General features: G+C 49.8%; 1 protein-coding gene and 1 long non-coding RNA gene across 4 annotated transcripts in view; both read right to left on the bottom strand.

The window, feature by feature from the left end:
* Positions 1-6262: 6262 nt before the first annotated feature.
* On the bottom strand, positions 6263-10039 carry LOC140846785 (uncharacterized). Its single transcript, XR_012126190.1, has 2 exons — positions 8747-10039; positions 6263-7017 (listed from the first exon to the last, which is right to left on the bottom strand). It is a non-coding gene; the product is annotated as an uncharacterized lncRNA (long non-coding RNA).
* Positions 10040-14071: 4032 nt separating this feature from the next.
* The window catches only part of LRFN2 (leucine rich repeat and fibronectin type III domain containing 2), a 176666-nt gene continuing 165105 nt past the window's right edge, over positions 14072-25632 (bottom strand). For all 3 annotated transcript variants that reach the window (XM_073224421.1, XM_017653121.3, XM_017653123.3), the window contains one exon: positions 14072-17612. In XM_073224421.1, coding sequence (XP_073080522.1) covers positions 16634-17612 — 979 coding nt within the window. In that variant the 3' untranslated portion in view covers positions 14072-16633. The remainder of the gene's footprint in view (positions 17613-25632) is intronic.

Raw genomic sequence — 25632 nt, 5'->3', positions numbered from 1 at the left:
TCACACTTGGTCAGGGAGATGGAGGCTTATAAGGGGTTAGGAGGGGGAGGAGCGGGCAAGCTATCCTAAGGGGTGTGGAGAGGTATGATTGGCTAAAGGTGACATAATAGACAACTAGAAATTTTTTTTCCTTCCAAGAGGGAGGAGGCTGACATCCAGGTCTCAGTTGGCACATCAGAAGGATGGAATTCAGGAAGAGCTGTCCCCTTTCCATATAAGGCATGGACCTTGGGGTCTGGTCTGTTCTCTTTTTATGGTATCTCTCTGTTCTGTTTGCATGTCCTTGTTTTTCCTTCCTCCAGCCTAACACTGTGAGTATATCCCAAGCAAGCTTATATAGGAATCTATGCACTATTCCTGCAACTTTTCTATAAATTGGCAACTAAGACAAAATAAATGCTAAAAAATTATATCACACCATCCCATACCAGTCCTTATACCCCCCAAAGTATCCTGATTTCCTTATTAAGTAGCACTTCTCACATTCTAATATCAAATACTATATTTATCATGAATCTCCTTCCATAAAACTACAAGCTCTCAAGGACAGGAATCTTTGCTATTTTGTACAATAAATTAATCCTGAATTTCTAGAACTGTACCTAGCTCTTTGTAGATGTAAAATAAATACTCTTGAATGAATGGATAAATATTATAATTGGATAAAATAGGCTCTAGAGTCAGATGAGCAACAAGTCAGAGTCCAAATCCTTGTTCTTTGTGTTACTAGATACAACATGGGCAAGTTATAGACTTCTCTGGAACTTAGCTCCCAATAAGTACTCATATCAAAGAGATAAAGGGAGGGTGATGTCAGCAAATGATGCAGGAGTAAGGAAGTCCAAATTCTGCTCCTCCCCAAAAGCAATGAATAAACTTGTAAAAATGTGAGAATCGAGTTTTTCAGAACTCTGGAATCTAATCAAAATCTTACAGCAAGTAGAGGAAGGATTAATCAAAAAAACAGATGAGCCTCAGTAAGAGAGATTTGTGACTGGTATGCTGGTACCATCTCCCATTCCCAGCTTAGCAGTGGCCTGAAGACAACAGGTGGCATTCCCAGTATGTACCTGTATCAGAGGGAGCAGAACAGACCTTATTCTCAAACTACTAGGGTTTTTCTTTTGACCTGTCTGGTGGCTCCTTAAAGAACTCTCAAAGGGCTTGCTTTATTTTGCCTAACTCAGAATATTCCTGGGATTGAGGCAGCTACCCAGAGAAAATTGGATGAAAACATTTAAAGACAAATGTATTAGCTGTTGCTTCCTGAAGCAAGGTATAACAGTTGGGAAAAATAATAAACTAACCTAAAAGCCTGGGAGGAAAGGGTAGGGAATGATATCCTTTGGGGAACAAGGATTTTGAAAAACTGCCCCATATTTCTGGGAACTACAAGGCCATGAACATATCCAGGGCTAGGCACATGCTCAGAAAAGACCCGAGAAAGCCCTAAGTCTTAACTCTGGCTGATCTTCAGGTCTGTGCAAGCAGGAAGTGAAGGCTAAGGTGTAATTGAAACCATCTGGAAGAGTGTTGAATGCATGTCCCAATATAGGCCCCATCTGCAAAACTAGGAAATTTTGTTTTCTTTTAGTTCCAAGTGTTTACGGAAATTTCTGCTAAATAGCTAACCATTAATCTAACAGAACAGACTTCAATGATGACACATGACAATGGATACAAACTTTATCAAACTAGTTTAGAAAAGTCATGGAACAAATAAACAAGAGAAATGCAAATCAAAACCACAATGAGACACCACTTCACACCTACTAGGAGGGCTATAATTTTTTTTAATGAAAATAACTGTTGATGAAGATATGGAGAAACTGAAACCTTCCAACATTTCTGATAGGAATGTAGAATGGTACAGGCATGGTGGAAAGCATTTTGGCAGTTCCTCAAAAAGTTAAATATAGAATTAGCATATAACCCAGCAATACCACTCCTAGGTATATAGCCAAGAGAATTAAAAACATATGTTCAAACAAAAATATGTGTACACAAATATTTATTGCAGAGTTACTCATAATAACCAAAAAGCAGAAATAACCTAAATGTCCAGCAACATGGATGGCCAGATAAACAAAACATAATATATGCATGCAATGGAATATAATTTAGCCTTAAAAAGAATGAAGTACCAATAGATACTACAGCATGGATAAACCTTGCAAAGCTTATGCTAAGTAAAAGAAGTGAGACACAAGAGATTACATATTGTGTGATTCCATGTACATAAAATTCAGACTTGGCAAATCCATCAACATAGAAAGCTGAATAGTGACTGCTAGAGGCTAAGGGGAGAGGAGAATGGAGACTGATTGCTTAATGTGTATGGAACTTCTCTTAGGGAAATGTGTATGGCACTTCTTTTAGGGGTGATAACATGTTCTGGAATTAAATAGTGGTGATGGTTGCACAACATCGTGAATATATTAAAGTGCCTGAAGTGTAGTACCCTTTTTAAACCGTCGGGATGGTGAACTTTATGTGAATTCTATGCCAATTTTTTAAAACGGAGTATGGAATGCTCACTTATGATGCATTTTGAACTTTTCAGGACCCAACCTTTCAAAATAAGCCCCCGATAAACATTAACACAAGTGCCCCTCTCCAACTAGCCACGAAGACATTCCCATCTTCTCAGTGCAGGGCGCATTCTTACCTGTTCAGCAGCCCTCTCCCACTGGCTGGATCCTGGACACCGAGGCTCTGAGTGAGGCGCCTCCAGGCCCAGCAGCGGGGACAAGAGGAAGCAGGGGATGATGGCAAACCTTCCTTTAGGGCCTGGGTCCCCACGACCCGGCTGAGCTTGGTCAAGCATTTCTCTCTAGTGAGATGCCTTTGGTTGGTGGGAAAATGTCAGAAGTTGGCCAGGATGTGGAGAACAGGGCGCCCAATCCCTTACCCCAGGTTGGTTGCAGTGCTCCTGATTCTTATGAGGCCTCAGGCCAAGTGCCTTAGGGATGGCGCTTCCCTCTGAGGTAAATGGAAATGAGGAGCCCGAGATCACCGCTATCCTGTGAGTCTATGGCCTGGTAAACAAAGTGAGGGGCACTGACCTACATTCTGGAAGGCCTGGGGCTTATGTCACCTCTCATACCCCCTCCACCTTCCCCAGCAGAAGGTGCTCTGCCCATCAAACACCCAGACGTTCCTCAGCAGGCCCCACGCTCTGCCGTCTCCACAGGGCCCTTCCCGTCCTTCTGCCCCGGGTCCCAGCAGAAGGCTGGTCTAAGATGCTTCACTTGCTGTGGGGCCTTCTGCTTGACCCAGGGCCCCACCCCCGCAAGGCCAGGGCGGCAGGGAGGAGCGGTGCCTCTGATTGGAGGAGGCCTGCGGGGGGCGTGGCCAATGGCCGAAGAGGGTAAGAGGTTGATTTCTGGTAGCATGTTGCTGGTTTTCTCCAAGATGGCTCTGAGCTAACTCCCTAGTTGACGAACTGGGGACCCTTCCCTCCTAGGAAGATCAGAACTGCTATAAGGATTCAGGAAACCCTCTGAGGCCCAGGATGTGGCGAACAGGGCGCCCAATCCCTTACGCCAGGTTGGTTGCAGGAGTGGTGGCCGGGAGGTCCCTCAAGGCCACTGTCCTGTCCTTGTGTGGCACCCCCCTCCGGGCCGGGGGTGGCGGGCTGGCAGGGCAGCCCTCAGCCCCTCACGAGCACCTCCCCTTTGCCTCGGGACTCACCCTAGCATCTCCCCTCTTTTCTCCCTTTACCTCTGTGTTGGTGTCTTCCAGAAGGTGCTCCTTCCCCAGGAGGAGAGTCGGTGGAGTACGATGCAAGAGCCTGGGACTCTGAGGACAGCAGGTGTCCGCCTGGCTCTCCCTCAGGGCTTGTGATTATCTTCCTCCTGGGCTGCTTTCTAGTCCTGCTTCTCACCTCCCTTCCCCCTGCGGCTGGTGAAGGGTTGTGGGCGACTAAACTCCAGACCAGGCTCAGGAGAGCTCATTGGTGAATCTCCCGTGTAAGCTCTGGGTGATCATGAGAAATACACTAACCCTTTGATAGCATGTCTTGTCACCTGAAAAGTGGCAAACTACCAACACCTAAAGCAAGATCTTGGGGAGAATGAGAGTGACTGTGTGAATGTCTTTTGAAATTGCGCCACAAACAACTTACTGAGATGCTGATTTTATTAGCTTTCCCAGCTGCCTTTCTGTGCATGAATTTCCTCCTGGCTTCCTCCTGTTGCCACAGGATTGGTCACTGCCCATGATCGTCAGTCAGGCTGTAGCCAAGAACTTGGAGGCAGTCCATCCTCGACACGGCCATCTTCTAGGAACTAGGAAACCACCCTTCAGGAGTCTCCGCCCCAGCCGGACCCTCCCGACGTTTGCCGAGGGCTGGCTATCTGGAAAAGGATCTGCCAAGCAGGACCTGGGGCTTTTGTCCCCTGCACTGCCTCTGCCCCTTCCCCCCTCAAGATATCCAGAACTCTGCGTTAGGGAAGGAGGTTTGAGCTTCAGGCAGCAGGAGAAAATCTAGCCCTCAGGTCAGGGGTCCCTCGAGGGGCGAGGTCCATGTGACTCCTCAGCAGAGAGAGCTGGGCCGTGAGCTGGACCCCCACCGTAGGCTTTCACAGTGATAAAGAGGAGGGGTCCCTTCTCTTCATCGTGCTGCTTTCTGCTTTTCCTCCCAGAGTTCAGCTCTGCCCCAAAGGCTTTTCCATTTAACATCAACATGGAAACCTGGCTCTTCATGTGAGTATATTTTCCCTCTTTTGTGCATTAACTTGTTCCTCAAACTGCCCTTCAGTGAAGAAGGCCTGTGGAGCTCAAGGATCCTGGCCTGTCCCCCAGGCCCCAGGGAAGCCCCTTAGACCTAAGTCAAGTGGTAAAGTTTAGGCTTCCTGTCCTCCTTGACTGCTGGGACTTGTATTTGGTGTGATGATTCAGGAGTAAAAACTTGAATGGGTCCTTTTTTTAACTTCCCACCCAAGTCAGGTGAATGGTGTCTGTGCCACAGAGAAATGGACAATGAGGGGAAGCTGTTATTAGGGGTGCCCCTGACTCTCCCTCCTCATGCTCTAAATAATGCTCATCGCTATCTCAGGAAGGGAACTGCCACCGCTTTGGTATACTAGACACTTGGCAGAGTTTCCTCTGAGCATTTACATCACAATAAGGCAAGAACTAGAGAAATAAATTTATCTATCAGAATGTCAGGTCATTAGGAAAGATGTAGGAGTGGGTAAATGGTGATTCATATTGAGGTCCTGGAATTTTGTTGGTTACTATTTTTGTAATTTTTTCATCTAGTCCTTGATTGAGGATAAAGGGAGAATTACTAAGGAATGAATTACTGGTGGGAGGGGCTTGCTGTTCTCACTACAGTGGGAATCAAAGAGTACCAGTGTCCCTCCCTATGCTGTGCAGCCAGTCACCCAAGCCCCAGGGAAGCCCCTCAGACTAAATCAAATGGAAAACTTTAGGCTTCATTCATGTCCTCCTTGACTGCTGGTACTTGTATTTGGTGTGCTGACTGGGAGGTGGTGAGCAACTTGCCTGGATCTCATGACTGCTAGGGAAAGTCATAGAACACAAAACATCCACCTCCTGGGGCTTCAGAGGCCCCTCTTCCCTGTGTGCCAAGGAGGCCAGAGCTGATGTGGCAAGAGAACTTCACAGCCAGGGCCCTGGCTTGGGTTTTCTACCCCTTTGATGACCACCATATTCTGGGAGTTCCTTCTGTAATGGCTCTGCGGTCTTCTAAGGAGCAGAATGGTGGAGTCCTTACCAACCTAGAGCCACAGTAAACACTGAGCTCCCTGGAGGGCCATGAGCTCTCCATGTGATCCTCTCCCTTGAAGGACTTAGAATTAAAACTAAGAAATCATTTGTAATCAGAAGAATACCACTTGGCAGGGATACTGATGAGCAGAGGAGGGCTTCTTTGGAGACCTTGGATCTTTCCAGCCCTGAGACTCTGGGCCTAATATGCATATAATAATTATTAATGTTCTATAATTTATAACAGTGTTATCATGGATCCAGGCCATTAATCATTATGAATTGGAGCCTTCTTAGATCCTGTGGGTTATTTAATAGTAGCTATGTAGAGCTCTGTGATTTAGAAACACAGGAATCCTTAGAGGGAGTGATACCATGGCCATTTTACAGAAGAGGACACTGAAACTTGAAAGAAGACTCACCTCCCATCAAGGAGGGGGTAATGTAGGGCACTTGACCTGTTGGACCTGACATCCTACTCCTGCCGTCTCTCCAACCCCCACACCTCAGAAAACAAAACCAAAAGCAAATGCATGTTTGGGGATCATTTAATGCTCATTTCATCGGAACAAGGTTTAAGAACCTTAGGAGCAGCTTCTGTTCCTCACCAAACGAGACACTGGGATGGACTCAGAGAAGAAAGCCATGCAATATTTGCTCAATGTATTTCTCCATTCCTTCTACTTTTTCATATTACATTCACTCTTTTAACCCTCTTTGCTCATGTTGTGATTCCTTCCAGAAAATGCACTGAAATTCTAATGTCCTTTGTTGTTCCTTAGGTAACTTTGGGGCAACTCCAGTTATTAGGGGATTACCTAGCCCTTCCACTAACTAGGAATGTGACCTGCAGCAAGTTATTTAACCTCTTTGTGTTTCAGCTTTCTTGGTCGTTGATGGATACTGTAACCTCTGTGTCACAGGGATGGGTAAAGGTGATGAGGAATAACACATGAAGAATATGAGATGCTTATCCACACTGCTCAGGAAATAATACAAATTCCCTCTTCCCTGTTTGGACAGTTCTTCTTATTCCGTGCAGAGCTTTGCTATTCATGGTGCCTCATAACCAAGAGGGAGAGTCCCAAGTTCCCCTTTCCCTAGCTGTTTGAGGCCAGTTCAGAGTTCATAAAACTTTCTGAAAGACTTCCACCCTTCTGTGCAACCCTTCTCCTCCCAGAGAGACTGGATGTGGCTGGTTGCACCCTGGAACAGTCTGGAAGAACTGGGGCTCACCACTCTCAGTCATTCTTCAGTCTCCAGCCATGCCCTCATGGAGACCTGAAAGAAACAAGTGGATTTGATGTTGGGACTGTGCCCTGAAGCCTCCAGTGTTCATGGAGGACAGCCCTTTCTTCCTTCCCTAGACCTCCAAAAGCAGGGATAGACACAGCCATGACTTCCCACTGGCTCTTACTTTCTACATGGGGTCAAGAGACTTTCCCTTCACACAGAGAAGAACAAGACCCTCAAAGCATATGAAACAAACATTCGAATCCTGAAAATGGCCTCAACTCCTGGGTGGCCTCTGCTTGGCCTCTGGCTTCACTAGGTACAGGGCCAGCAAGGACACTCCAAGTGGAACCCCACCCCAGGCCTCTGTTCCTTTCCCCTCTTCTAGTGGGTTGGACCCACAACCTGGACCTGCAGGGCCATGTCCTCCCAACCCTGCTCTGATTCTGCCCCCACCCATTCCCTGCTCGTCCTTGCCTGGGCCCTCTTGCTTGTCTTCTTGTTTGCTTAGCCCTCAGTGGGTGATGGTCTCTGACCACTTCCCACTGGCCTGGCACTGGAGAGCTTGTTGGCAGAGCCTCATGTCCAAAGAGAACTCCTGGCAGAGCCACCTGCTCAGCCTCAGCTCTTGGGTACACTTCTCTACCTTTCCGGGCCTGACTGTCCTCCGGCTGTGCGGCTATCTCCTTCCCAGCCTCTCGCTGCCTTCTCAGCCTCACTCATTGCCTCCTTTGCTGTGCTGGCAGCCAGCCGACATGGTCACAGCTAGGTATGGGGAGGGTGGTGGGAAGGGAATTCCGGTTTTGGGGTCAGAAGATTTAAAGTTGGAGACCCCCTTCAGTTCATAAGCTCTCTGAACATGGAAAACAGCAAACAACTCTCATTGTCAGTTTAGAAAATCTGGAAAATGAGGAAAGCAGTAGCATGTTTACTGAAATTTTTAGGTAAGGAAAGGGAGGAATGAAGAATTTGTTTGGAAGTGAGGTGCTGTGCAATCTAACTGTATGTCTCAAATGTCTCCAGTTATGTTTCATCCCCAGTAGTCTGCAGCCATAGCTGGATGTAGGAAGGGAACCCCAGTTAACCTCCCCTGGAATCAGATGCTCTGGCCTGAGCCTCCTGCATCTTGTTTTCTATCCCAACCCAAAGATGGAGGGGGTTCAGGCAATAGTATCTTTTCCTCTCATGCCTGGCATGGACCCCCTAAGGCCCAAGAGAAAAGTCCCAGCCTCTGCTTCCCTAATAGGTCAAGACTGAAGTAGTGTAAAGTGTTTGCAGGATTCTTCAGAAGGTGGCCTCTCAGCAGGGCTCTTAGAAGTGTGATCAAGGGGGAATTGGGGCTCTTTCCTAGATCACCGGTGAGGCCTGCTGCACCTACTCCCAGACCTCTTAGGATGACCCACAATCCTCTCCATGTACCTTCAACGTGGAAGCCAAGCTCTTCCTGTGTGTGGGCTGCCCTTTCCCCAGCAACATGCCCTGCTGCGCCTCACTTCTCCCTGGAGCAACCACGAAGCATCAGCTCTACCCAAGGGACCTGCCCATCCAAGCACACTCCAACCAACCCCTTCTGACCTCCAGACGTAGTGAAACATTTCTCTAATGTTCCCCGTTCATTCAAGCAGGGACTCATATGACGACTCAGAGGTAAAGACAGAAGTGGAAGTCAGTTTTTCTGATCTTCCTACCTGAAACAGTTGGGTGGTGTTTGTGCCTGAAGGGACCTGGATATTAAGGTGAGGTAGAGAGGGCTGGCCATCCCACCACCTGAACTCACGTGAGCCAGCTTCTCACTGGGTGATGGCAGCACCTGGCAGTCTTCCCATAAGCATTTACATCCTAGAAGGAAACGTCTGTTAACCCAAAAGAGTGCAGGAAAACTGACAGCAGGGTTTTGCCAGCAGCAGGTTGACATTCCAGAGCCCTGGTTGTTAGAATCTGGCTATTACACTGGACCTGGAAAGATGAAGGGTGAGCAGGCACTGGGGAATGATGAGTAAGGAAGCCCAGGCATGAGATCTGGAATTGTTCTGGTCCTTCTAGCTGCTACTGGGCTTGGATCTCAGAACATAAAGGAGCATCAGGAGCCGCAGGGGCTGCCAGGTGCTTCCTGCCCTTTTCTGTCAGTGTTGTGGAGACCAGAGCTGCTTTGGCAAGGGAACGACATGCACCCCACCCTTGAGATTTTCCCAGCAGAGGCTCCAGCTCTGTACCATTTCCTACTCTATTCTGGCAATAGCAATGTCTGAGAGCTACCTTCTGTCTGGGCTCTGGATTTCTTATGAATGCAGGAATGACGGCTCCCCAAGGCCCCACCAGGACTATGGACCATAACCTTCAGGCCTGGGTCTGGTTGGAGTACAGGGAGTCACTCCCTGCCTGGGGTGAGTCCTGAAATTCATCATGCACGATCTTGCTGCTAGTAAGATTGAGAAGAGCTTTCATGGACATTGAACAGGGGCTTCTAATACTCGTCAAGGGAGGTGACAGTGGATGACCTCTGAGAGTTTGGCCGGCCCTGAGATTCTCTGAGCCTGAGGTACCTAATATTATCACAAATATGCTATAGTTCATAACAACGTTTTCAGTGATGCATATCACTAATAATAATGACTGTTAACACTCTTGCCTCTTCCAGTTGGATGGGTGCTCTATAGAACTACCTGGCACTCCTCAGGCATACTTATCAAAGTCAATACTTACCATTGATACTTTAATAGAGAGGAAACGGAGGCCAAGAAATAGGCTCTGAATCCAGCTGCTCTCCCTGGACAGCTCCTCACCCGCAGGAGCAGGTGTCCCTGCCCTGTGTTTCTTGGGACCTCCCAGTTCTCTGCAACTGCCCCTCTTCCAGCCCAGCTTTGTCCCAATTTCCTCCTCCCCTCCAAAGCTCCAGGGGTAGCTCAAGTTGTCTCCTTCCACCCCTGCTTGTCCAGGTACAGGATTCCAGTCCCAGCAGGACCCCTGTTTGACCCAAAGCCAGGCATTTTCTTATGCCAGTTCCCTTTGGAACTTACAGTCTAGTAAATTCTTCCAGCCAGAGGTGCCACCATGGGCTTGTGGACCTCGCCAATCCATCCATCCATCTCCTCCTGGGTGGTAGGTTCCCCAAAACTATTTACTATCTCAAAATAAGTGATCACAGATCCATCTTTGTAAAACCAGTGATCTAGAAACCAGCTTATGTCCCTGTCTCTCAGGGAAATACGTAAGACCCTCAGGGGCATACACAGTGTCCTTCATTTTATTCTGACTTTTGAAACGGGGAACATGTGAAGGACACAACAGGTCAGCAAATGCATGTTGAATGCATGTAGGGCTGATTTCTTACCTCTCTCACTTGTTACTCTGAACTCAGTCTTTTCAAATTCAGAGTTCACAGGCCAGTAGTCAGGTCTTTGACATGAAACCCAGAAAACTGCATTTCTAACACCTCTGCAGATGTGTAGGGAACTTCAGTGCAAATCCACTTATTGAATGTTTATCCAGCTCTGCCACTCACTAGCTGGTATGATGTTGGGCAGATTACTTAACCCCTCTTTACCTTGGCTTCCCTGGTGAGAATGATAATAATACCTACATCACTGAGTTGTTTTGGTGATAAGTTGAGATCATCTATATAAAGCTCTTAGAACAGTGTGTGGCACATAGGAAACTCTCAATGAATGTCAGCTGTTATTACTAGTTTAATTTTGCAGTTCACTGTCCACTTGGAGGATGCCAACTTTGTGTCAGCCTAATGAAGGGATAAGAATTTTCCCAAAATTAGTCTGGGTAGGGAAGGCAACCAGCCCATCTGTGGTAGACAGGCAGAATTGTATCCTCCAGAGATCCCCAAAGGAATGGGTAGATAGGGTGTGACAAAACCTAGGAAGGAAACTTTCAGGATTACTAGGTGTAACTGAGAACTTAAATTCCATCTTCTTTATCATAGTCCTTCCTATATGTTACCAGGACATGCTGAGCTGGTGATGGAGGGGACTGGTGTGGGGCTCTGAAGGTTTTTTTTTCATGAGAAACTGGGAACAGCATTAGAAGATCAGTTAGCCACGGTTTGGGGAACAGGGGCATCTTGGGTATAGCATAGGGAATTCAAGAGAAAGAAAATTCACTCTTGCAAAATCTATAAATACTGGAGTCACTGCTGGGTGCAGCAGGGAGCACCAGTGAACACATGTTACAGAGAAGGTGGCAACAGAAGAGGGGGTGTGCTCATCACCTAACCAGATGAGCAGCTGGATGGAGGGGCTTTGGGCAGTGGAAGGTTGGTCAGTGGGCTGACTGGCTGTGCACCAGATGGGTTTGGGGATACCTTAGAGGTGGGTGCAAATCCAGCTTCATCCCCTAATCGTAAGTGGTTAACTGCAGGATGCATGTCCCTCAAAAGGGACAAGATAATGAGATCTTCCTTACCCCAGCCCCAGGGGGACTCGAACGTAAGGTGGTGGAGGAGAATCCTGGCTCTCATTCATGAGGAAGGCAATCAATGTTGGCTAAGAGGACCAGAAGCTCAGTTATCCTGAGAAGAACAGGAAAACAAGCAGGCAAGAGCCTGCAATCCAGACCCATTTCCCCAGCATCAATGAACAGAAGAAAGATGCCAAATGTCCAAAATGAGGACGGGGGGCAAGGTTACTGCACCTATTTGAGCTGCTAAATGGCTATGATGGGGTCACAGGATGGCTTGAGATGTGAAGGCCACCAGCCCTCTTTGGCCTGTTGGCAAGCATATCAGCCTCCCTCTAGAGGCTGCAGGGAAGGGAAACCCATGAGCCTTGTAGCCAACACTGCCCTGCTCTGAGGGAGGGGATCTTGAATGAGATCACGGAAGCTGCGAAACAGACTTTTGGTTTAAAGGCTGGAAGCACAAATGGATATTTTTACACTGAAAAGGGGCAGTACTCCTTTAAGCTGTTGGAAGAGCAACCTGATGGGTCTGATTCTAGTACGTAAAGGTAGAAACTGCAGGTATTTACCTGTGAGAACCCTGCATGTCACAACAAATTTTCCCCTTAGCCAACATGGAAAATCTAGGTGTGATATTTGTTCAGGTTCTGACTGCTGCCTGCCAACAGTCTTTTCTTCTGAATAACTGTGTCTTTTTTACCAGCTGAAGTTCGCAGAAACCCCAAGGAGTGCAGAAACAGAGGAAGCCCCACCCCACTTGCTGAAGCTCTGGGACCTTCACTGCAGACACATAGACAACAGAGGATAGAAGACCCCTAAGTGTTCAGGCTGTAGTTATGAAAAATCAACACACACAGACTTTGGGGGAAAGCCACTATTCATTTTGGAAGGGGGAAGTTGGAGACAATGACCTTCCTCTTCCCTGGATGGAATTATGTCCCTTAAAAAAATAAAAAGCATGTCTAAATTCTTTTGGAATTTAAACACTGTTATGATGGCAAAATGAAAAACATCTGTGAGGGGAATCTGAGGGGTGTGTCATTATCAAGAACTTGGGAAAAGGGGGGATTGAACTATTTATCAGAGAGCATAATAATTCAAGAAGGCTCAGAGTATATCAGCTACCTCTCTTTTTCAAAAGATTAGAGAGCTGAAGGCTTCTCTATCAGGGAGGAGGATCTGGGTGGGCAGGCACCTCTCCTGATAGGGACAAGGAAAGGGTTTTTAGAATAGGAAGAGGTGGGAAGATGGATTTGCTCTTTACAGTGAGCTGGTGTGAGGCTTTCTGTTTTAAGGGAAAGGAGGGCCAAACAGGCCTTCGGAGCAGAGGGGAAGAGATGAGGTTGCAGGTGGAAAGCTATTAAACAAGAGACAGGTCACCAGGCCAGGAGAAGGGGTGACCCCAAGGGTGGTCTGGGCAGGACCATCTGTAGCCTGGGGGAATCTTATGTGTTACTAGCTAGGAAAAAAACAAAAAGTCCAGTAAGCAGTCAGAAGAAACCACTTGATAAAGAGGCCCTTGTCTGGAGTCAACACTGATAATTTTACCAGACCTTGAGGCCAAACCAAGGGCTTCCAGATCAGGCTATAAATTTGAGTACTTCAGGCAGTGCAAAATATAATCTGTAATGGGTTGAAAGGAAGGAGAAAGGATGGAGGGCAGCGTGGTGTATGGAAAGAGCTAAGGGTTTGCAGCCAAACTTACTGTGTGACCTTGGGAAAGTCACTTAACCCCTCTGAGCTTCAGTCCCTTCTTCTGTAGAATCAGCATAATAATATGTACCTTGAGAGGCTTCAGTGAGGATTCAGGGAGGAACCCATGTCGATACCAGTGTAGTACTTGGAGACTGCAGGCACTCAATTACTGCTAGTTTCCTTCCCCTTCAAAAAGCTGTGCTTGCAAGTCAATTGCTGTATGTCAAGACCTGTGATATCCAATAGGATGGCCAGTATTAGCCACATGTGGCCCTCAAGCACTTTCAAGGTGGCTAGACTGAATTGAGATGTGACATGAGTGTAAAACACACAAGATTTACAAAACTTTGTACAAAAAAATGTGAAATGTCTTATTATTAGGTTTATAGTCATTACATGTTAAAATAATAATCGTTTGGATATATTGGGTTAAAGTATATTGTTAAAATTAATTTCACCTGTTTCTTTATACTAGATTTCATGTGGCTACTGGAAAATTTTAACTGATGGTGTGGCTCACACTTTGTTTCTGTTGGACAGTGCTGACTTAGACATTAGATGAACATAGGGAAGCCATGTTTCTGTACTTTGAGTTTGTGCTTTGCTTTTGTGTCTTGGTTCCCCAGTAAAAGACCCTTTGAAAACATGCCATCCAGGACTCAGCCCAGATGGGTGGAAGGTACCCGTGCGCCCCTAGTGGTTAAGTGCAGTGGTGGCCATAGTCCAGGACACAGGAGGCAGGGCTGGTGTGAGAGAATCCAGATGGCAGGGGGTCAGTCAGGGTGGCTGGGGAGGGACTATCCCTTCTTAGCCTGGACCTTTGCTCCAGATTCCTCTACTTTACTGCAGGAGGATCGCCCCATTCTCTCTTATTTCAGAAAGTTCCCATCTTATACAGGCTCCCACCAGACAGTAACAAACACAGGTGCAAGGCAAAATGCCTTGGCCGCCACGTTCAGAAAACCGCAGTTTCCAGAGAAATGAACAGCAGACATTTACGGACATGAGAATGGTCATTTTTTCCTCTCTCCCAAGAAGTGTGGTTGGTTCTTTTCTAAACTGTACATTTTACTGTACATTTTTTTTTTAACCAAAGGAGAAGATTGGCATTTATATTCTGATGACAGGGATGTTGCTTTCCAAAACTCCAACTCAGAAATACGACAAACACAAGCACAAGTACATATCATATCATGTCGCGACAGAGCTCGGGGCCACTGATGAGAACAGGCAGCTGGTTCCTCCCCTGCCAATGACCACCACTTTCCCTCTGGGTGTCTGAACCCAAGGACAAAAAGAGGGAGATTATTTGGGATCACTTCCTCAATGGCTACATTTCAAAAGTCTAAATGGGAAAGGAGGAGAGAAAAAGGAGAGGGGGGAGGTGGGCACAGGGAAAGACGGAGGGCATGAGAGATTTCCTTTGAGTCACCCAATTCTGTGGGTGCCACAATGACCACGGAGGGCGGGTGCTCTGGCACTGGGACCGGCCTGGAACGTAACCTGTGAACTGAGGAAGAAACTGGCCTGATCTGTTAATGACCAGAAAGGGACTGGGGAGGTGGAGAGTCACAGAAAGAAAAAGAATGACGACAGGAGGTTGGAGGGAAGGTGAGGAGAGGGCGGAGGGTGGGGGGGAGGCTGAAGGCACAGGATTTGGAGGCCCCTGGGCTGGCACCCGAAGGCAGTCCTGCATAGACAGTTCCCTGCCGGCTCCTGTGGGCTCTGGGTGGGGTTGGGGCCACCAGCTCAGCCCCAGTTCTGAGCCCACCAGAGCTTTTCAGCCAAAGTGGACTCACCTGTATGTTTTGTATGCTGTGTGGTTGAAAGTGGACAAGGGAAGGAGAAGAGAGAAGCTAGACATCTGGGGCAGAGGCCTGGAAGAGGAAAGAATGAGCTGGGGAGACGGAGGGAGAGGTAGTGCGTTGGCAATGAGGAGAGGCCTGGGGCAGATGGAGACCAGGAGGGACGGAGATGCAGCGGCAAGTCCTGCAGATGCTTCCAAACAGGTTCTCCCTGGTCATGTCTTCCTTGCTCCCTCAGGACACTGTCTGGGAGTGTGGGGTTGATCCCCAGCTGGGAAGGAGCCCATGTGCCCCTCCCATTACCATCCTTTCTTTCCAAGGACAGATCTTTCTCATTGATGGCATCCATTGGATGTGACCCCATGTCCCACCCGGAGCCACCTTGTTCAGGAGCAAACAAGGGACAGACTTTGGACACGGAAAGGATCTGTGGAGGGTGAAGTCAGGGTAAAAACTGGGCAACAGATTCCCAACACCATTCCCAGGAGGTAGGCAGCCTCGGCACCAGGCCTGACTCGGTCCCTCTCTTTGTGCGCCTTTGGACAAATCCCTTATACTCTGCGGGGAGGAGAGAGGGTAAAGATGACATGATCACAAACACCTTCAAACTTCAAAACCCGACCATTCTAAAAAGATTCCACTTCCTTTCCAAGGCGTCTAGAATTCTCCCTCTGTCCAGTAGGAGGGATAGGGACTGCTCAACCAGCTTGTGCTTCTGGCACCACTGAGCTGGAAACCATAATATTTAAAATTATGAAGAATTCATCAGTCCTTAAAACTAGAAGGGAATCGGAGACCTGCTACAATCCCAGTATTTTACAACATAGGAGACTGAGGTCCAAAGTCAAGGTCTTGCCCTGTGTGTTCAGCTGGTTATCAGTGGTGGCTCTGGAACCTAAACTCAGAACTTTGGACTCCTAGTCCAGTGCTCCTTCTGCCACCACTCCAGTCTGCTTTCCTTAAGAGAAGCCCGCTTTGCCCACACCACATGCTCGTGGGAAGTTTCTGTCCCAGTTTCCTGTAAGAGAGGCACAGGTCTTACATCAATCCCCAAAGTTAACATCCCTTATACCTCATACAGCCCTCTCCCTCTCCCACATGGCAGCCTTGGGAGTGACCTTTCTGCTTTTAAGGTGATGTGATGGGAGTATCATGTTGGAGAAGCAAAGGACTGGGTCAGTTATGGGTGGGTGGGGGGGGTTCACTCACCTTTCCCAGATGTGAGGATGGTTGGGAATAATGAGGGGTCTGGACAGGGGTTTGTCCCCCCAAACAAATGCAGAACCAGAACCATTCCCTTTTTTGTCAATTGGCAATAGTTGCCCACTGCCAGGGCTGCTGGGAACCCACTTTCACATGTAAACTTTCCATTATGTGTGTGAATGAATAGGAGGAGTCCGGGAAGTGGAAAAAAATAAATTAAGAAATAAAAACAACACTGAAACCAAAGGCAATCCAAAGCCGCTTGCTTACGCGCTACATTTGTGCTTAGAAAGGAGGGGGTCCCGCCTTTCCAAACACTCAGGGCTCAGTCCGACATTTCAGCAATCCAGTCTGCATTCCCTGAGCACAGCCCAGCTGGGAGGTGGGGACAGGCCTAGGAAGGTGGGGGTGGGGGTGGGGGGCGTTGAGAGGGAGATGAAACGGTCCCTGGATGTAAACATCACCATGGAAGCTCCACAAAGACTGACCACAACTATCCTTTCCCTTTCTTCCACCCTGCAAGGGCTGGAGGGAGGATGCCCACGCCCCCAGGCCTACACCGTGCTCTCCATTACCCACTCAGAGCTGCCGAAAGCTCCCCGGGCCCCCACCAGGTCACTCTCCTCAAAGGGCAAGAGCATGCCATTGACAGAGAGGCTGCGCTTTGTCCAGATGTTCGAGACCCTCCGAGGGGGGCTGTAGCCAGCCGGGGCGATCCCTCCTGCTGCGGCGGCAGCAGCCGCAAAGTCCCCCATGTCGAAGGAGTGGCTGCGCTTGGTCTTGCCCTCCAGGGGCAAGGGAAGCAGGCTCCTGGCGCGGGCTGCGGGCGGCCCCAGCAGTGGCTCTCGGTCCGAGTGGTGGCCGCTGGCCGGTGTCCCAGACCCTCTCCCGCCCGGAGTCCTGGAGTCCAGCAGCTCCTCCTTTCTCTGACTCTTGAGGTCCAGGGAGGCAAAAGCCCCCATCAGGCGGTCAAGGTTGGGCTTGGGGCGGGGCACGGGGGGCGGAAGCCTCCAGGGGCCCCGTCCCAGCCCCGCGGCCTCCCCGCTGCCCAGCGAACTGGAGGAAGAGGAGTTGCTGCCGCGGGTGGCGCTGGCACCGAATGCCACGAGCTCATTGCGCACCACTACCTTGGGCGGCCCCTGCGCCGCAGCCCCGCCAGGCACGCTGCCTGGAGCAGGCTGCTGGGCCCCGTTAGTCTGCGAGTGCACGTTGCTGACAGCGGCAGCTGCCATCTTGCCGGGGACCTCGTGGTTGCAGACCTTGTAGCGCACCATGAGGATGACGATGAACACCAGCAGCGTGGCCACGATGACGCCCCCGATGGCCAGGATCATGGTGCCGCCCAGGATCTGGCTGTGCATGGACTGGCACTGCGGGTAGTCCGCCTTAGTGAAGAACCGGGCACAGCCCACGATGTTGGTGGCGGTGAGCGTCGTGGCCGTGTCGTCCCACATGGCCAGCACGCACAGGTCGTAGCCTGTTCCTGACACCAAGTTGTTGACCACGAACGCCTTGTTGGAAGCTGGGATCATCCTGGGGTGGGTGAGGGGGGACACAGAGTGGGAGGGTGGCGAGGGTCAGCAGAGGGATGGGAGCATAGAGGGAGAGACAGAAACAGGAGAGATGGATGGAGCGGGAGAGAGACCACCAGACGGACACAGGGAGGCAGAGAGAAATGAGGCAGAGCAGAGGAGAGAGGGACAGGTGCAGAGACAGAGGGGGAGGAAGGCCAGGGGCAGCGGTAGGAGTAGGGCACAGGAAATGGTGAGGGACCAGAGGTGGCAGGAGAGGGATGCAGATAGGAAGACAGGAAGATGGGCGAAAGATTCAGGGGTACCGGTGTCAGAGAGAGACAGACACAGAGAGGGACACATCAGTGGGCAGGTTCCAGAGCACCATCCAGAAGACGTGGAAATGGAAGACCACGGTTATGAAGGTTATGAAGGCAACGGAGACAAGCAAGGGGAGTAGAAGGCGGAGGAGGGAGTGGAGAGCAGGTGCAGGTTGAGGTAAGAGACGGAAGGGGGGAGACTCAGGCAGAGATGGGAGAGGAGACACAGGGAGGGGCAGAGGGAGAGACCGGGAGAGGCAGAGAAGTTAACGGCAGGAAGAAGCACAAGTTAAACGAGGGACCCCCTGCCCACCAGAGCCTCGCCTCTGTCCTGTCTGCCTCAGTCTCCAGGAAGGGGGCGGGGTGAGAGTCAGGCGGGCCCTGGTCCTCCCCAGCCCGCCCAAGATTCAGCAGTGGAGCCCCCTCCCTAGGCCAGTGCTGTGCTCCGTCACAGACAAGGTCCTGTGCTCCGGAGCCAGCACGTTCCTGCAGACGGCTTCCTCATGCCCTAGGGAGGGAGAAGGCTGTTGCAACCTGGCGGGGGTGGAGGGTTCTAAAGAGAAGAGAACTGGGGGTATGGAGGAGGGTGTGTGGCTCAGAGGTTAAGAGGCCAGTGCAGTGCTGAAGCCTGGAGGGGACGGTGCTTCCCAGAGGGAAGAGGCAATTCCCTCGTCATAGTCAGAGCAGGCCAAGTTCATCCAGAGACCTGCAGAAAGAGCTTCTCTGGTCAGGAGGCCTTGACCGGTCCCTCCACCTTTCTGGTGGGGCAAAATCTCCCCACATGGGGCCAGTCCTCTGTAGCCTGGGTGTCTCCTACCTGGACCTTTGGGAAGCCTGGATGTGAATCTGAGTTCTAGGGCTCTTATCCAGACATTATGCCTTCTGGAGAGTCAACAGCTCTGTCCCCTCATAGCACCCCTGCAGAACTATTCACCTCAGCCTGAAGGTGCCCCGTCCCTCTCGGCAGCCTTTTCCCCTACTCCCCTCTCCCCAGCTCCTCCTGAAGAGCCCTCCATCTCCTGTACCCTACTTCTCCAGGACTCCATCAGCACCAGCTGTCCCCCAAACCCAGAGCCAGGCAACTGAATTGAGATCTCAAATATTGAATACTGGAGCCTGAAGACTTCCACCTGGGAACTCCACATGCACAGAGGACTGGAGCTGACAGGCAGATACTGACACCCCATCAGTGGTGCCTGGGAAGCTCCTGTCTCCCTCCTCACCTTTCCAGCCTGCTCTGCTGATGGGGAATCCACAGTGGAGAAAACTCATCTCCTGCTGCACCCTACCCCATAGCAGCAGGGCCTGGGGAAGAAGAGGCGGGATGGAGGAGGTAGGGTGGGGTGGGTCCAGCAAGGCACTGCAGACCAGCCCCTTAGGTCTGTCTGCTCCACTGGGTGTCATGACAGTCCTGTGAGGACAGGGATTTGTGATCTCATGTCACAGAAGAGGCATGGTCAAGGCTCAGAGAAGCAAAGGGATTTGCCTGGGGTTGCACAGCTGAGACTGCTAGGATGGGGCAGTCGAGACTTTAACACTAGCTTCTAGGTCCATAGTATAGGCTGGTTCCTTATAATGTGACAACACAGAGCCATTTTATCTCATCCCCGTGAAAAGCCCACCCTGACCTGTGGCCTGCCAGCCACCCCCTTCCCTGGAGCAATGCTCAGCGCCTGCTTCAGCTCGCCCTCCTCGACCAGCAGGATCTCAGGCTTGCAGGCCCATCTGCTGAGCAGAACTGAAGAAGTCCAGTGTGGCCAGTGCTGCAGAGTCCACTTCCTTCCCCCTCAGGGAGAATATGTAAGCTGGAGAGGTGGGAGCTCTGCACACCCAGAGCAGTGCCACAGTAAGAGCCAACACCTACTGCGTGGCAACACAGAGCATGTGCCCAGCTGTTTCCAGGGCCCTCTATCAGCTCACTCAGTCCAGCAGCAGTTAGCTGAGGGAGCCCGATCATGATCCTTATTTTGCAGATGGGGAAAGAGAAGGGTTAAGCAAACATAATATGGCAGAGCTGGGACTCAAACCCAGGCAGCCCAGCATCTACTCCAAACCCCTCGCTCCACCACCTCATGGGGCCTGGGTGGTGTCGGAGCACATCTATTTGTGGAGGGGAAGGGCTTGCTTGTTCATTGAACACCTGTTATGTGACAAGGGTTTCCACATTCAGTAGTGCATTTAACCTTCACAACAGTCCCAAGACATGGGAGATGGACTATAAGCTCAGAAATTAGCTCAATGTCCAGCTGTTCTTTCTCAGGAAGCAGAAACTACTTTTACTGATAATCACAAAGAACAGCTAACATTGGGGGCTTACTCTGTGCCAGGTGCTGTTCTGTGATCTTTAAGGGGATTAATACAACAATCGTCAGGAGGTAATTATTATTATTGTCTTCCACACTCTACAGATAAGACCCAAGGCACAGAAAGGTTACACTGCCTGCCCGAGAGTGCCCAGCTAGTGAGAGGCAGAGCTGGGATCTGAAGCAGGCAGTCTGGCCCCAGAACCTCCACACCTGACCACTGTGGCCTCTCAGACACCAGCCATTAGCTGGTGTCTCTCCCTTCTTTCCCCTTGCTCAGAAAAGCTTTGCTCCCTGTCCCTTGTAGGTCACGGTCAGCCTTTGAAGAGTGTTTCAGTGAGTGAGGGGCACAGCCAGAGTCGTGGCTGTCAGAAGCACAGCCACAGACCGGCCCATCAGCAACAAGCTTCCCAAGATTGCAGCAGGAAAGCAGCTCCTGGATCTCCTGCTGTGTGTGTGTGCGCGCGTGCATGTGCGTGCGTGCGTTCGTGCGTGTGTGTGTGTGTGTGTGTGTGTGTGTGTGTGTGTGTGTGTGTGTGTCTGAGGGGACTTACAGGAGAGCTGAGCCAGCTGGCTCAAAGCAGCCTTGGCAGTCAAGCTCGTCTTTGCCGATAACAATAATATCCAGTGTGTGGGCCCTAACCTTGTGCTGGGAAGTTTAACATGCATTATCTCAGTTAATCTCCTGGCAACACTGGAAGAAGTTCTCATCACCATATGCATCTAGGGAAGGAGGAAGGGAAGCAGTTTGTACTTCCCTTGGGAGTGCGGTGCCGCTGAGACCACACCTGGACCTGCTGGGGCTCAGATCCCACACTCTTAGACACAAGCAAGACTGCCCCCCACTCTAGGCAGCCAGAAGGGCCAACTGCACAAGAAAGTCACATGAAAGGGGCACTATTAAAACTCCAGGGGCAAAACCAAGCCCATCTCCAGGCTCTGTGGCCCTGTCCACCTCCTCATACTCCCCCAACACAGCAAACTGCTCATCTTTCAGGCTAGACCTGTGGAGCCTGGCTCCCTCTTCATTCCTGGGCATACCCCACTGGCAATCTGCCTGGTAGGGCCACCTTCTGGACTTTTTCTGGCTCTCCATCTCCACACACACACTCTGGCTTAGGACTCCCCATCTCTGGTCTGGATGAATGCAGCAGCCTCCAAATGGGCCTCCTCACCTCTGGTTGTCCTCCTTAAAGGCCACCATCTCCATAGTGCTCAGCTAAAGTACAACTCTGGCTGTGCCCTTCACCCACTGAGACACTCTTTGAGGGCAGACCATGACCTACAAGGGACAGTCTAAGCTCCCAAACCCAGCTTCTCAACACATATGGGACCTTCCACCCACACACACCCTCTATCTTTGCCCACATTGTTTAGGAAAATACCTCAAATCACTTGGGCTCTTTAAGGGCAGGAGGCGCACTCACAGAGGGAGAATTGAAGACTTTACTTCCAAAGGGACTCGTTACAGATGGGTGGATAGGGGCTGGGGGCCACAAGGGAACAGGCAATACCCCAGGGTTGGTAGCAGCCAAGCTGTTGCCCTCTCTAGGTCTGAGCATACCAGGGGAGGTCACCAGACACAGGAGAAAGAGAGAGTCACGCGGGTCAGTGCTACTCGGAGTGTGGCCAGCAGGTGAGTGCTGGTCCGTGAGCTCTTTCTTCCAGGTCCATGATCAGATGGTACAGAAACTGAGAGTAAGCATCTAGAAAGTTTTACAGCAATTTGGCACTGGCTGTGACATCCAGGGGCATAACCATTTTTTTCTGACTGTTTCCATTATATTCTTACAAAAACCTGGCCCTGCACTGTGAATAGTTGGAGAAGCACTAGGTCTGGAGCAGGGGCTCTTGGCCTTGGTACTACTGATACTGTGGGCTGATAATTCTTTCTGGTGGGGTCTGGACAAATGCAGCTGCCTCCAAATGTGCTGCAGGATGTTTAGCTGCATCCCTGGCCTCTACCTACTGGATACCAGTAGCATCTCCAGACATTGCTAGACATCCTCTGGGGACAAAACATGTCCCCTGTTGAAATATATTGGTCTAAAAAAATTGGTTGGGGGACTGAGGGAGCCAGGGGCAACCTTATCATGTGAAAACTAGATAAATAAGTACCTTGACCTCCCTCTTTCCTCTTCTCAGTCTTCTGCTACTGCTCACCATGGCTGACCCCAACCAAAAGCTAGAGTTCATGGGTGCACACTGGTGAGCCTTCCAGGGCACACAGCAGAGCAGAGGAGGGGAAAGCAGTTCTGGAGAAGCAAAAGATATTATCTAGCACAACCATCGAGTCAGAGCCCTCTTTGTGAAAGACACATCCTGAAATCCTGATAGGTTTCTTTCCATCACATCAACTAGTGACATCTCTGTTAGCAGAAAATATGAATTGCTATTTTAAGTTAAGTTGCTCCATTGTGTTAAATTTAATTAAGCTCACATGCTCTAAAACACAATTTAAAACTGCAACCCCAAGCACTTACCCAGGAAAAACAAACCAAGCATAAGTAGCTGCTTCTGAGTTGTTTTGCTTTCTTTTTTTTTCCTATTAATATTCATCTGGCGTTCATGCATTCAATTTAATACTAGCAAACATATCTACAACTGATACCATAGGTTTAAGTAGCAGTCACGGGAGCATACAGGTTATTCTACTACTGCTCTCAGATCTCTTCCCCTTTCACCTGCTCCTCTCTGCATGACAAGGAACTCTATTTCCCAGGCTCCCTTGCCTGTTCCAAGGCTCCTTTGCTCTTGAGCTTCCAGGTAGTGTTGGCCAATGGATGTGCTGGAAGAAGACCGGAGGGTGGGAGGAGGGGAGAAGCCAGGTATTTCTTTCTCATTTTCTGCTTCAAATGGTGTCACCCTGTGAGCTCTGGAGCCTCATCTGTGATCCCAGTTCTAGGGCTCTGGCTCCTTCCAGATAGATTTGGATCGCAGGCTCTGATCACACCACCTCCTCTGTGTTGCTCCATCCTTGGATGGGGACGGTAGGTCATAGTGGCTTCCTGCTGCAGCTCATCTCCGTGGTGCCTCACTGTACCCTGGTTGACCATTTCCCATATAACCCAACTTGTGCTGAATTCCCTCTTAGAGTGTTTTCTTTCCACCCCCCTGGCTGAATCCTGAGTAACACAAGGAGATAATCTTTATAGGCAGAGAATGTTATACCTACCAGAACTTATCATTTCTTTTTCTTGCTCTTTGGGATAAGGCTATCCTTACTTCACACCCATAGCAGCACATCTTGGCTGAACCTAGCGGAGCTTCAGTTTTAGGAAGCACTTTGCCACCTTCTCTGAATCACTCGCCACTCCCCTCTGCACACAGCAGCCCCTCTTTCTAGAGGCCTCTCATCCCTTTAGGCCTACTCAAAGGTCATCTCTGAGCCCACCCAGAACTCCTGCCCTCTCCTCCCTCCTACATTCCTCTGAACCCTCCATATGCCTATGTCTCCCTTGAGGACGCAGGCTTGTCTTATTCATCTTTGCATCTCCACTGCCAATCAGGATATCTGGCCTGGAGTCACTGCTGAGCAAATATTTACCCTATGGTTGAACAGTGTATGAAGGAGTGCTTTGTTAAATGTTAAGACCTATACAAATGTGAGGGATTCTTATTTAAATATGATTGCTGGCTAATGGGTACTCTCAGATATTGGCTGGTCCTGAAGAGATCTTTCCAGAGAGTGGTTTTTCTACTTCCTTGAAGCTCACCTTTATGGATGTGCATGTAGGTATGTGTTCAGGGTGTGCATACAGGTGAATGTGTGTGCCTGTGTGAGGGGCATGTCTATAAGTACCATGTGAGCCCTGATCATGTGGGTATTTGTGAATGTGTGTGTTTGACAGTAGAGGTGTTCACATATATAGAAGGGTTCTGGTCCCAGGCAGTGTGAGTCGCTGTTCTGTCCGTCTTCTACTCAGTCCCCCTGCCCCCTCCAGAGGCTCCCACAAGTCCCTTGACACTTCTGAGGTGTACCCCCTCATGTGACTTCTCCCAGAGACACTTGCATGCCAAGTCTGCTCTTTCCTAATTGTTCTCATTAAAGGAATTTGGGGCATCTGGGAATGGGAATGGGAGACCTTCTAAGCACCCCCACCTGGACCTCGGGGCAAAGCCTATGAGCTATCAAAGTTCACCCCACTCCTGGGCTCACTCCAGAAGGCAAGCCTCAGTCTCCCATGCAGTTAGGGGTGTCTAAGCAGTAAGTTCTGGCAAATGCAGCACTGTGACCGGAGTGTGTGCACCTCCAGACCAGGCCTTACAAGAGCAGGAGTGCCTGCCCCCCACTCTCCTTCCCTTCTGCGTCTGGACCCCGGGTGTGAAGGCCTGCCTTGACCATACAGGTGACAATGAGCCCGAGGCATGGTGAAAACCAGGTGCCTGAGTCTCCACTGAAGCAGGCACCTGACTAATCCAGTATACCACCCACTGGGCTCTTACGAGAGCAAGAACACCATCAAATTATATGGTGTCTGAGACTTTATGTGTTTGCAACCATTTGCAACAGTAGCTAGTTTCTCCTGACTAAGACAGTTCCCTGCAGATAAAATGAGGTGAACCCGAGTGTGTTCTGTGTAGGCATGTGACAGAGAGGGGGCGAGTGGGAGGGTGAGTGAGGGGTGTATGTGTGTTTGTGTAAAAGGAAGAAATCGGGCCTAGTGTCTATGTACAACATGCAGTTCTCGCTTTCCTGGAGTTGTCAGCAAACACCACCTCTTTTCCCGCCAGCCCCTATGGCCTCAGCACCCCAGCACCACCATGGCTGGTGCTCCCCACCTGCCAGCATTGCAGCATCACGGCCGCCTGCTGAGCCCCAGCAGCACTAATTTGGAGAAGCCATGTTAAGCTTTCCCCACTCCACTTCCCCAGCTCTGTACCCTTATTACTGGCTCTTCACAGAAACGCTGACCTGCCAACCTCTCTGGCTGGCCAAGAGATCTCAGGGCACATGAAAGGGCCTCATTAAACCGAGGCAAGGAGCCTGACTCCCCAACCTCTCCCTCTCCCTGCAAGCCCAAAGGGCCCTGACGCTTCCATGCACAAACTGCAAGCGAGCAGAGGAGAGGTGGCAGCTCTGTCTCATATAGTTTATTGAGTACTTACCATGTGCTGGGCACTCGATGGGGTCTTTTTGATTCTGCACACTGACTCTATGAGGTAGGAATAATCATCCCCACATTACGGATGAAGAAACTGAGGTTTGGGCAGATAAATCACCTGCTCAAGTTCACACAGCTGGAAAGTGGCTGAGTCAGTGAGTAAGGTTGGCCAGGCCACTAAGCATGATCTCTCCTATACTGTATTATCTTGAACTGAATTGAGCAGAATTAGATTTTGGCAGGAAGCAAGTTTTTGAGTCAGGCTGTTTGACAGCAATTAAAAAAAAAACATACATCACTACAATGAGAGCTAA

Source organism: Manis javanica, chromosome 16 (genome assembly GCF_040802235.1).
Source record: "Manis javanica isolate MJ-LG chromosome 16, MJ_LKY, whole genome shotgun sequence".
In the NCBI taxonomy this organism is placed as follows: Eukaryota; Metazoa; Chordata; class Mammalia; order Pholidota; family Manidae; genus Manis; species Manis javanica.
Note: the sequence above shows the minus strand (reverse complement) of the source record. Positions and strands in the feature narration are given on the sequence as shown.